General features: G+C 41.5%; 1 protein-coding gene across 1 annotated transcript in view; it reads right to left on the bottom strand.

The window, feature by feature from the left end:
• SLC6A1 (solute carrier family 6 member 1) overlaps positions 1-13,800 on the bottom strand; it is a 268,154-nt gene that overhangs the window by 16,725 nt on the left and 237,629 nt on the right. The window contains exon 11 of the mRNA XM_089678691.1: positions 3,825-3,956. Within this exon, the coding sequence (XP_089534817.1) occupies positions 3,825-3,956 (132 nt within the window). The remainder of the gene's footprint in view (positions 1-3,824; positions 3,957-13,800) is intronic.

Genomic DNA, 13,800 nt, shown 5'->3' with positions numbered 1-13,800 from the left:
CTTCCTTCTGACTTCTTCTTTCTTTTTATGTTAGCTTGAGCCCTCGGGGCCGAGCCGGTAGCCTGATAAGGCTGCAAAATAGTTTTGCTTTTGTTTTTATCAGATCCAAAGTTTGAGACGTTACCCTAACATTGGTTCCCTATCTTTGTAATCAGAATTGTATTTGATGTTTTATTTGGTCATGGCTATGGGGAGATGTACAATGCTGTTACTTATTGTCAAGCTAGCTCCCCTAAGCCCCTTTTTCTACTGACTCTCTGTGGCCTATGCACATTTATGCCTGGGCTCTGGCCGCTGTATTTTCTGTAGTTTTGTCTTTTTATGTCCTTTTATTAATAACATTAATAAAAACAATTGAAAGTAAAAAACTGTAGATGATTTATAATGCTCTTTAGAGATCAAATGTCATTTGGGTACCTATTAGGGGCCTCCTCCTCACTTTCAATAGGGAAACAGCCCAAAACAAATTTTTAGTGGAGTGGAAAAGAGTTAAAATATCTGATAATGGTGTCCGTTTATGACACAGAGAATAGCTGCGATTCAACAGATCTCAGCTATTCTCTGGTCATTCACAGTTTATGACACTCAGGAGATCATGTCAGCCCTTCTCTGGAGATCTGTGTTCTCCCTCCAGATTCTCCACCCCAGAGCTGGAGAATCGGAGGGACCGAAAACTAAGCAGAGATAATTTACCTCTGCTTAGTAAACTGATCTTTTACTGTAATCTCGCGAGATTATAGTAAAATGAGCCATTTTCCAGAGTTTGTAGACCGTTCTCCAGCGTTTGGAGACCGTTCTCCCTTCGTTCGGAGAACTGCTTCATAAACTGCATTCACAGGAGAACCGTGTTCTCCGAGAATGCCGGAGAACTGAGCAGCGATCTATTACCGCTGGTTCATAAATGGACACCAATGTTTGTATTGCTGTCTGTGCCTTTTTGTTCTACCACACCCTTATTTCCTTGTACAGCACGAGTGTCAAACTGGTGGCCCGTCAGCTGTACCCAAACTACAAGTTCCATGAGGCATTGAAAGATAGACAGTTACAAGCATGACTCCCAAAGGCAGAGGCATGATGGGACTTGTCGTTTCGCAACAGCTGAAGGGCTGCCAGTTTGACACCCCTGTTGTACAGCATTACAGAAACAGGTAGTGGGGAATATCTCAGCAGTGGGTTCACACACAAAAATAAAAACATTACAGAAATTTTAACTCCTCCCTATATGCAAAGCTAAAAATTTTGGAAGTTAGGACCACTTCAAATCTCTCCGTTCTGGTGTGTGGCATTAACGGACTGGACCAGACGAAAAAAAATTGCCCATGCGCCTTTTATTCTGATGCTGTGCTTCACAATGCTTAGCAGTAACATGTGTGACGTGCATTGCGGTAACATGTACGTTACTGAAATGCATAGATGTTAATGGGGCACTTTGGCTTTAAATCATTTGTATTGCCAAACCTATGTCTCATTGTAAATCAATCTGATTTTCCCACACTAAGTTGGGTTTAGTGATGTTTGATATGAATAGCTATTTAGCACTGCCCAATTTTCTTACACCATGCCAAGATAGAGTATGTTAAAGCGATACTAAAGGTTTTTTTTTTTTTTAAATAAAATAACAAACATGGTATACTTACCTGCTCTGTGTAGTGGTTCTGCACAGAGCAGCCTGGATCCTCCTCTTCTCGGGTCACCGGCTGGCGATTCTGGCTCCTCCTTTCTGTCAGGTGCCCCCATAGAAAGTAGCTTACTATGGGGGTACCCAAGCAGGGGTGTTCCCAAGCTGCAGAGCCGTGGTTTGGCCATGCCCCCTATCTCCTCACTGACTGGCTGTGATTGACAGCAGTGGAAACCAATGGTTCTCGCTTGCTGTCTCAGCCAATGAGCAGCCAAGGTTGTCGTGTAAGTCGCTGGATCATGATGTGTCTCAGGTAAGTATTGAGGGGGTTGGGTGCACTGCTGCACACAGAAGGTTTTTTACCTTCATGCATAGAATGCATGAAAGTGAAAAACCTTGAGCCTTTACAACCACTTTAAGACCAGTCCAACCATATGGTTAGTGTGTCCCAATTCCAGAGTTAAGAAAGTGTATTGCATTATACTGGGTTGTGTATATACATGGATCAGCTATAAATGTATGACCACTGACAGGTGAAATGAACAACACTGGGCATTGAAGTTTGTTGTGAATGGGGTGCATAGTGGCACACTGGTGAGGGTGTCCATGCTGACCCATGTTCACAACCAAAAGTGCCTATAATGGGCACCTGAGCATCACAACTGGACCATGGAGCACTGGAACAAGGTAGCCTGGTCTGCTGACATTTTATTTTACATCATGTGGATGGTCGGTGCATGTGCGTCACTTACCTGAGGGAAAAATGACACCAGGATACAGTATGAGAAGAAGGAAAGCCTGCAGAGGCAGTGTGATGCTTTGGTCAATGTTCTGCTGGCAGACTTTGGGTCCTGCCATTCATCTGGATGTTACTTGACATGTACCACAACCATCTACCTAAACATTTTTGCTGACCAAGTACAGCCCTTCATGGAAACAGTATTCCCTTATAGCAGTGGCCTCACTGAAAAATGGTCTGATAATGATTTAAGGAACACAACAATGAGTCTAAGGTGTTGACTTGGCCTCCAAATTTGCCAGATCTCAATCTATTGAGCATCTGTGGGATGTGCTGGAAAAGAAGTTTGATCCATGGAAGCCCCACCTTACAGTTTACAGGACTTAAAGGATTTGCTACTGACGGCTTGGTGTCAGATACCACAGCACATCTTCAGTGATCTAGTGGCATCTATGCCTTGATGACATTGCTGGATCTGCTTGATATTAGGTGCTTGGTCATAAATGTAGTACTGATTGATGTATATTTATTTAAACAGTATATTCTGGTTTCTTTTTGTCATATAGTGCAAAAATATGTGAACATTCTTGCTGCTGCTACAGCCACCAAATACCAATGGAATCTCACAAAACTGATTGTAGCCACCAGTTCTACACAGTGCAGCTCACATCAGTTTCTGCATTGAAGAAGCAATGCAGTCAATAAATGTAAAGACTGACTTTTAGGATTAGATCCATCTACAGAACACCAAAATCTGATATTTATATACAGGAAAATATAAGGAATTGAAATGATAAAAAAGTCAGAGGTTACAAAACAAACACTTAAAGTGGTTCTAAAGGCTTGACATTTTTACCTTAATGTATTCCCTGCATTAAGGCAAAAAATATCCCTGTATTCGTACGTCTCCACCAAATACTTACCAGTGGTGTAGCCATCTGCAGTGGGTCTCTCTCTGCTCACAGAGGCAGCAGCTGGAACCATTGGCTACTGCTGCTGTCAATCAAATACTATGAGCAGAGACTGAGGTGGGGGGGCATAGCTGCACTGTGTGTGTCAACTGATGCTCACAGCCTGACTTGGCAGTGAGCCCACAGGTGCACCCCCATAAGAAGTGGCTTCCTATGGTGATGAACTGTAGGAGCCCAGAGTGCCAGCAGGGGACCATAAAAGAGGAAGTTCAAGGCCAGGCTGTACAACACCATTGCACAGAGCAGGTAAGTATTGCATGTTTATTGTTTTAATTAAAAATCTAAGCTTCACAATTATTTGAAATTATTTTGATAGTAATCAACCCTGAATAGATTATGCTAATGGTTCACCATGCTATAGAGGATTCTTGATGATGTGTTGCGGTAATAGAATCATATGTGCATAAGTATGAGGTCATTAGCATAGTAACATAGTAGGAGTGAATCAAAAGGAAGGAAATATTGATAAAGCAGATTTTCAAGTTTATATACATACCTGAGTTATGTTTGACAAGCCAATAAGATAGGAGACAACACAGACAACAGCTATAAATATTTCCCTTCGGGTGCGCAACAGCTTTGGAAATTCGTCTACAAGAGCTGTTATGAATCCTTCAACTGTACAGAACTGCAAAAATAAAAGGCAAGTGATCGGATATTTATTTGTTTCTAATATATATAATTATCAGATATATTTTTCATATTAAATTGTAAACCTTTACATATACCCAGTGAAGTGACTAGCCTCAGGTGCAACACAGAGATGAAACAAATCCTCCTACATAAGTTGTACCTGTTTATCTGCAGTCATCTCCTATCCACAGCCATTCAGACTGTACACTTTACACAGAATTTTTGATTGTCAGGAGGCAGGGGGCGAGGATCTGATGTCACACACTGCACAGCGCAGAGCAAAGAGCTGAGAGTAAACGGAGACCTGAGTGGACAACCCCCCTATATAGTCTCATAGGGAAAAATGTATAGCTGAGGCTGTCAACCACAGGCTGTGTGATGCAGCCCCCCCCCCCTCTCCCTTTGGATCCTTGGGAGTCAGCATAATCTTTAAGAAGTGACTCATGCAGTTTGCAGAGGAAGTAGCACAATAAGTGCTTTGGATTGAGGCAATCACACACTATAGAAGGATATGCATTGTTCATTTCAGGGGTTTACAGCCACTTTAAGGTCATGCATGCTAAGTAATGTATAAATTTAATACTTACAGGTATTTATTACCTCTCACATAGAGCACAGTACTTCCCCTTAAAATGCCTTCATCTGCTTTTCCCTCCAGAAGAACCCAATCATATAAATCCTGGTGGATGTGTGGTTCTGGTCTGTGCTCACAAATATAGATCAACCCCTACTGCAGCCTCGCACCTTGTGATTTGCTACAAAGTTAAATTGTTACATTCTGAGCACATAGGGAAGGAAGAGGAGAATGCTTCCTCCTGCCTGCAGCACAATGATGAAATCATCTCAGCCTAAGCAAACTCACTGGAGTTTATTGATGGCTTAAATGATGACAGGTGGAGCTTTTCGAAAAAATGATACTGTTGCTGTATACTATGACATGCCAGGAATGTATTCATGCAGCAGGTTACTAAAAAATATATTTTGCTTTTTTTAATGATGCCTTGATTATCTACAACAGAGGTCTCCAAACTGTGGCCCTTTGCTTGCCTTTATCTGGCCCTTTGGGCAATATCTCTTCCACTGACACCTACAATGGGGCATCATTTTTGCCACTAAGACCAACAATGCAGCTTTATTCCTTCCACTGACATCAAGGATGAGGCACTACTCCTCCACCTGATACTAAAGATGGTTCATTGTTTACTTACTTATGCCAGGACATTTTCTACTCTCAGTGGCCATGATCCGGCCCTCCAAAAGCCTGAAGGACAGTAAACAAGCCCTTTGCTTAAAATGTTTGGAGACCCCTGACCTACAATATTGGGATCAGTTGTATAGGGAAAAGAGTTTAAAGGTATACTACAGAATGTGCTTTTTGGTGGGTTCTAGGGTTAAGTTCAAACCACGTTTTTTCAAGACTGCCCTCCTTTCCCCATCTATCCTGCAATGCAAAGAAAAAGCCCTGCAGCCTTCAAAACAGAGGCTTCTATCCCGGCTGTCAGCAGATCCATAGTTGACATACTCTTCATACCACGTTTTGCTCAAGCCTGCAACCTGTCAATTAGCCCAATAATTTCTATTTACCCGACTTGGGGAGAGAAATGTAAATTGAACAGGTATGCTAAAGGTCTACAGGCTGCCACCATAGAAGCTTTTTATCTAAAGTCTAAGTTTTTTCTCTTTAAATGTTGATGAGAGAAATGGGAGCACTTTGAAAAAAATACAGTAATAATTCCAGTTCCGATTTAAGTTTTAGATTTAACGGGTGTAGCTCGGGGTTACCGCTTGTGGTGCTGAAACTTTACCCGGAGCTACACTCGAGAATACCTCCAGGGAGGCTAAAGTGTTAGGTTGGGGTTTAGGAGCTAGGTTTAAGGATTAAATTTACATAGTCAGGCTGAAAAAAAAGACGAGTCCATCTAGTTCAACCAAGTAAAAAAACACACACTCAAATAAAAAACCTCCATATACACTATCCTATTTCTTACTTGATCCAGAGAAAAGCAAAAATTACAGTAAGGCCTGGTCCTATTTGCTCCAGTGGTGAAACAAATCCTTTCTGACCCCCCACGTCGCATCTAGATATTCCCTAGATCATCTACCCCTGTCATTCTTACCACTAAAAATTAGAGCAAAGCCATTCCTGCCATACCTCCCCTGTCTGAAAAACTGAGCATGGACTAAAAGTGTTCCTGTACTCACAGGGCCAGATTTACATTTCAGAAGCCTATAAGCAGAGGATTCTAAAGCGCTCCCCCATTTACAGTATTGATGGATGGTCACGTTGTGTTTGATGCTGCAGCAAGACCACAGCAGGTAGCAGCCCATGGCCACAACACAAATATATGCACCATGTATATAAATGCAATCACATTATATTGCCGCACTGTCATGATATAATACACTTTATTAACATATCTAATTAGATATACAACAATCATAGGTATGTGCAGCCTATGGCATTAGGGGGTGCATCCCAAACAAAAGCTCAAACAAACGTGGGCGCATATGTATTGCCAGTTAAAGTAGCGCAGTGCTGAAGAGCAAAAACTGGCCTGGTCATGAGGAGGGTAAAACCTTCCAGAGGTCAAGTGGTTGAAGGATAAGTTCCCCTTTTGCACAAAAATGATAAATGCACATTTTTTTAAAGGTAAAAAAATGTGCGTTTATTATTTTTGTCTGCAGGAACCTGTAAAGCATTGCATCAGTGATCAGCCTACCACTGGTGCCATGCAGGTCTCCTGCAGACTTGTCAGTATATCTGCTCACCCGTATGGGATGTATGGGCAAGCAGATATATTGACAGAAATAATTATGAACTACCACTGCGCTCCACAGCTGTTGGATCTTGCAGTTCATTCATTCACAGAACTCTGTTAATGAATGACGCAGTCATGTGGACGTAGCCCTGCACGGTCTCACTGTTTTCAAATCTGACAGCTAGTATGGGGGAACTTCACCCCATACTTCTGTCGGGGGGGGCACTGGGCGGCAGTTGCAGCATTTTGAATATGTTACATGGTCCACCTAGAAACGGGTGGAACATGTAACATGTTCACAAAGGTGCACTTATCCTTTAAGATGAATTTTATCTGTCATTTTTAATTGTTCCCACACATGTTAAAATAATGCTTTTATATCTGATCAAATATAAAAAAAATTTTTACCGTGTGAGAACAGTTAAAAATAACAATTAAAAGTTATCTTAAAGTGTATGTATGGTTGAGGTAATTCTTTTTTGGACAGTTTATTTGCAAATGGCTTTTTAAAGACAGTTCTGTTAGGGAAGGGGAGGACAGTCAGTTAGCTGTAAAAAGTCCAAGGATTTCATCCCGATACCGAATGGAAGTCAGGGTGCCATTGTCTAGCCTGTAGAGGTCTGCATGTCCCTCCATGGATATGCCTCCCCAGACCATGACTGACCCACCACCAAAACCGTCATGCTGAATGATGTTACAGGCAGCATAATGCTCTCCATGGCTTCTCCAGACCCTTTTACGTCTGTCACATGTGCTCAGGGTGAACTTGCTCTCATCTGTGAAAAGCACAGGGCACCAGTGTGGCGTACCTGCTAATTCTGGTGTTCAATGGCAAATGCCAATCGAGCTCTATTGTGCTGGGCAGTGAGCACAGGGCCCACTAGAGGACGTTGAGCCCTCAGGCCACCCTCATGAAGTCTGTCTCTGATTGTTTAGTCAGAGACATTCACACTAATGGCCTGCTGGATGTCATTTTGCAGTGCTCTTGCAGTGCTCATCCTGTTCCTCCTTGGACAAAAGAGCAGATACCGATGGGTAAGAACCTTCTACGGCCCTGTCCAGCTCTCGAAGAGTAACTGCTTGTCTCCTGGTATCTCCTCCATGCTCTTGAGACTGTGCTGGGAGACACAGCAAACCTTCTGGCAATGGCACGTATTGATGTGCCATCCTGGAGGAGTTGTACTGCCTGTACAATCTCTGTAGGGTCCAGGTCCAGGGTTTTCATGCTACCAGTAGTAACACTGACCCTAGCCAAATGCAAAACTAGTTAAAAACAGTCCGAAAAGATGAGTAGGGAAAAAAAGTCAGTGGCCTCCACCTGTAAAGCCCTTCCTGTTTTGGGGGTCGTCTCATTGTTGCCCATCTAGTGCACTTGTTGTTACTTTCATTAACACCAAAGCAACTGAAACAACCCCCTCTGCTACTTAACTGACCAGATCAATATCCCAGGAGTTTAATCAACTTGATGCTATATTCTGATTAAAAAGTGTTCCTTTAATTTTTTTAGCAATATATATATATATATATATATATATATATATATATATATATATATATATACTGTATATACATACACATATATACAGTGCTCAGCATAAATGAGTGTACCCCTTTTGAAAAGTAAGATTTTAATCAATATCTCAGTGCACACTCTCAACAGAACAGTTTCCAAAATGTTGACACAACTGAGTTTTATAGAACATTTGTTTAGCTCATTACATGAAAGCAGAGGTGGACTGACCATTTGGAAACTCGGGCACAGTCCGAGGGCCCGGGGTCAGTAGGGGGCCCCATGAGATGCCCCTGGTACCTTTTTCATAGGCTTTTTTGAGTTTGGGCAAGGACACAGGGGCCCCATGATCCCATATTGCCCGGGGGCCCCATGAGTTGTCAGTCCGCCCCTGCATGAAAGTAAGGTTAATAAAACAACTTAGATTACAAAATCTTCAGTTTTACTCAAATTAGTTGATGCAAAAATGAATACACCCCACAACAAAAACTACTCCATTTAGTATTTTGTATGATCTCTATGATTTTTAAGGACAGCATGAAGTCTTCCAGGCATGGATTAAACAAGTTGGCAACATACTGCAACCTCTATATTTTCCATTCTTCAAGAACAACCTCTTTTAGAGCCTGGATACTGGATGGAGAGTGATGCTCAGCTTGTCTCATCAGAATTAGGTGTTCAACTGGGTTCAGATCAGGAGACATACTTGGCCACTGAATCACTTTCACCCTGTTCTTCTTCAGAAATACAACAGTGGCCTTAGATGTGTGTTTTGGATCATTGTCATGTTGGAAAGGTGAACGACGACCAAGAGAATGAAGTGATGGTAGCATCTTCTCTTTCAATATAGAGCAGTACATCTGTGAATTTATGATACCATCAATGAAATGCAGCCCCTCGACACCAGCAGCACTCCTGCAGCCCCATAAAAGGACACTGCCACCACCATGTTTCACAGTAGGCACCATGCATTTTCCTTTGTACTCCTCACCTTTGCAATGCCATACAGTTTTGACGCCATCAGTTCCAAAAACATTTATCTTGTTCTCATCACTTAGCGTACAGAGTCCCAGTGGTCTTCTTCTTTTTCAGCATGAGCCCTGGCAAATCTAGGCGGGTATTTTGTGTATAGTTTATAGAAGAGGCTTCCTTTGTGGACAACACACATGCATGCCATTCCTCTGCAGTGTACACCGTATTGTGTCACAGGACACAATCAACTCGTCTCCTGTCGAGGCGTTAACTTCCATGGATGGCATGGATGTCTCTGTGAGATGGTTGCAGTTTCATCTTTGTTAAAATCTTCTATCACTTTTGCAATAGTATTCTGACTGATAAGTAAAACTTTGCTGATCTTCTTGTAGCCTTTACCTTTCTTGTGTAAATAAATTATTTTCTTTCTCAGGCCTTGTAACATTTCTCTTCCATGTGGTGCCATTACTGACAGCATGAAATGGGAGCGGTTTTCTTTGTGATGTAACGCCCTATTATAATCAACTGTCTGCTTTACACCTGTTTAATGAATAACTAGACTCACCTGTAGTTGAATTCTTGTTAATTAGGGTTTTGTTGTCTAAAATTAACTTTGCTCCTAAGACTTTCATTGAGGTGTACTCATTTTTGCAACATGGTCTTGAATGAATTTGTTAGAGAAAATACTTTTTTTGTGTGTGCAAATTAAATCTTGCTTGCAATTAATGGCCCGCATTTGTGGGAGTATTTTGCAGTATAGTGTCTCATAGAATATGTTGATTCTGAAAGTAAAGTAAAGGTTTTCTGACAAATCTGTTGGAATGTACTCATTTATGCTGAGCACTGTACATATATATATATATATATATATATATATATATATAAAATATATATAATTATTTATTTATTTTTGCAGTGCAACTCAGAATAAAAAAATTTTTTTTTTTTTACAGCTAACTGACTGTCCCCCCCTTCCCCAACAGAATTGCCAATAAAAATCATTTGCATACAAACCATTTTCCCCCCAAAAAACACTTACCTCAGCCCCAGCCTCCAATTCTCCTGGGATCTCAAACTCACATGATGCGTTCTTCACTATGAGCATCACTTGTGGCTCCTAGAAATGTTAAAGGTTGGGGCTGGGCCTCTTTGGACCAAAAGCTTGTTCATAAATTGTTGTCATTTTTACATTATAATTTTTTTTAATTTGTCACAGTCTTCTCACCTGCTTGCATTTGCTACTGACCAGCCTGCCACTGTCCACTGTCCCATGAAGGCGGGAGAGATACCAAATGGCAGGCAGAGTGCTGTTGTATCACTCCACTGCCTACTATAAGGGACCTGCAGCCAGAACTTGGCTGCACTGACTTCTCACAGAGGAATCAAATTTTACACAAAATGTCCTCCCACACGCAGCTTCACTGCTGCCGTCTGCCACTGGTGTATATTTATCAGAGATGTTGGGCCAAGTTGTGGCATTTCTGCCAGAAGAAATCCCAGCACATGGGGTTGATTCGAGCTGCTACATGGTCATCCTATGAATATACATGTAGGCGCATATGCCTACAGTGCCTATTGGGAAATCCAGCCCTGCTGGATTTTCCAATAGGCACAAGTGTAGTTTAGCATCTACAAGTGTAGTTTAACATACCAAGACAGCTTTCTTCTGAATTGCTGCTGAGGTTAAGCTCTCCTGAACTGGAACAATCTGAGCAAATTCAAAAGTTCTCAGATGATAATGGTGACCTTTCACTCCCTTTCCCAATTGTGGGGATCACAAGGAAATCGCTTGTGCTGGATACAAGCTCCAGCAATACTAACAAATCAAATGTGTGAGATTTCTATACTTTGAACCCCTTCCTCTCCAAAAGTCTCAACCAGAAAGTGAAAATGGTGGCACATATCCATTGTTTACAGGCAGCCAAGTCATTACTTGCAGTGCTAATTAGGACACTACTGGACAATGTTTAGGAAACATGTTTGAGGTTACGGCTCAAGTTTAGGGACCAATTTGAGGTTTGAGTTTGTGTTTCATATAGGCAGGTTTAGTCTCTTTTCTCCACTTTAGGTGGCACTCAACCTTCACTGGCATTGCAGAGGGAGAGGAAATCAGGAGAAACATGTGGTCTATGGTCTATGGTTTCCTGGATCACTGGGGAAGTGATCTGGTTGGATGGTGCCTCCACATGTGACTCCAGCAGCCATCTTGGGTCAGGCAGAGTCTATTTAAGACCCAGGCTCCTGGGCTTGGCACACATATTGCGAGTGGACAGAGTAGGGACAGGCTGCCCATCTGTCAGGACTGTTACTTCATTACAAGTGTTGTCATTTACAATTGTATTTACAGCTGCAGCACCACACTGCACCCACCCACATGCGGTTAAGTGTAACATATGATTGTTTGTTTTTTTAGTGATCGTGATGAAAATACCAGATCCAAAACAACAAGCCAAAATATACACAATATTAGCTAAACATTGTTTTTCATACTTAGCCAAAGCGTGATCACAGAGCCTTTGAAACAAGCAGTCCCTAATAGCAGTCAACCAATGGGAAATTATGCATTACATAGAACCAGGACATACTGAATGAAAGGCCCACACCACACAACAATATCTACATACAAGCATATCATTACTTATTCTACTTTCACGAGTTCTCTTCTAAATAGTTAAACAGCACAGCCGTAGAATAAATGCATACAAATAAGCACAGCAATTTGGGGTTCTTTTAATCTCACTCGATTCATCAGATTGAGATGTGGATGTAGTGTTTACATAAAAGGCTCCATGTAAATAAAACAGGAGGAAGCTTTGTTCTTAAATCAAGTGAACATTCTCCTTCCACAAGGCGCATTGTAAAAGGTGATTATAGAGTAGTGTAGCGACATGTTGACAGCAGATCAACATATATTTTCTATAAAATACTCATCTGACTGTATTAAAGAGCAGAAAAAGAGGACAGCTGGCAAAATACACTCCAGAATTATTAGAGGTAGGAGACCGAGAGGCACCACATAGTGAAGTTAATGGTTACTTTCTGAACCAGGATGCCCAGGCACTCTGGGGTGCCTTGAGGTTTCTTCAGGGTTACCTTGGCAAAATGTCTAAAAATGACCCAAAAACTTGTATAAAGGCCAGCGGGTGGAACAAGTCTGCCTTTTTGTTACACAAAGCCACAGGTTTTCATTGTGTACCATTACGACCTTCTAGGCGCCGGTGTCCTAACAACCAATGACATCATCAGTTGATAAGGAGGATGTCAGCTGCCTGCACAGCATCCTAGTTTGACCCTCCCCTGCCCCTCGCCATCAGTGCTGGGGTCACATTAGATCAGTGATGGAGAAAAACTGAGGGAGAAGGGAAACATTGGAATACTAGTCAGTACCAGTGTGTAAAAGTGTATTTGCTTTGGAAGAATAAATCATCAGCTGATCACAGGGCTTTTTTTATACTGGGCCACTATTCCTGAGAGAGAAGAGTAAGGAGAATGAGGGTGTTATCTATATTGGCATAGTTCCTCATCATTTGGAATCTGTTAATTTGTGAAGTGGTGTAAGCTGATCATATATATATATATATATATATATATATATATATATATATATTTTTTTTTTTTTTTTTTCTTTTCTTACACTACTGAATCACTTGAGGGTTCTCTTGAATATGTAAATTAATTGGTTTACATGAAAGGTACAGCGTTTACAAATGGTGGTATATATACTGGGGTTTTTATTTTTTTTACTAGTAATAGCGGTGATCAGCAACTTATAACTGGACTGTGGCGGGCATTTTGACACTGGGGGGGGACTGACTAACTGTCACTTACATCGCCAGTGACACCAGTCATCAGTGCTAATAAAAAGCACTGACACTATACTGATGACACTGGGCAGGAAGGGGATAACATCTGGAGCGATTAAAGGGTTAACTGCGTGCTGTGTATGTGCTTTACTATATGCAGTATGCAGAACAATGCAAAGCAGCATGCTGGAGCTAACAGGGGAGAGATCTGTATTGTTTACATATAGACCTTTCCCCCGTCAGTGGCAGTTGGTGATCACCGGGTGCTGGCGGGGAGTCTCCGGCCGGGACCCAGTGATTGACAACTTAAGTCTAAACTCGTAGTAATAATAATAATAATAATAATAATAAGTCACCAATGTCCTACATGGAAATACAAAATCACGTGATTTTTCTCAGCCCTGCCTCCCTGTAGCAGTATTTGTGCTACAGGGCTGCGGGGAAGCGGTTAAGCTCATCAAGCGCTTAGGGTTAATTAATTCCATTGGCCAGAATTTATTTAGGCCATTGAGATTAATTAACTCTGAAGCGCTAAACATGCCTAGTGTTACCGTGTGTCAGTTGTTTTTTCTGCCAAAATGCTGCTGCTCCTATATGTGCTGGCAGTGGGTTTTTTCTCTGTCTCTAAACATCTATGTGTGCATGGACACATAGGGGGAGATTTACTAAATTGGTGCACTGTACATGGTAGCCAATCAGCTTTTATTTCAAAATGTTTTTATTGAAGATTTTCAGTAACAAGGTAATGATATAGTAATGACGTTCAATTCAATAAAAATTGCAGTCATACAATAC

The sequence above is a fragment of the Staurois parvus genome, unplaced genomic scaffold (assembly GCF_062004578.1).
Source record: "Staurois parvus isolate SC_StPar_1 unplaced genomic scaffold, SC_StPar_1.0 ptg000209l, whole genome shotgun sequence".
Classification (NCBI taxonomy): domain Eukaryota; kingdom Metazoa; phylum Chordata; class Amphibia; order Anura; family Ranidae; genus Staurois; species Staurois parvus.
This window is presented reverse-complemented; position numbering and strand designations above follow the sequence as displayed.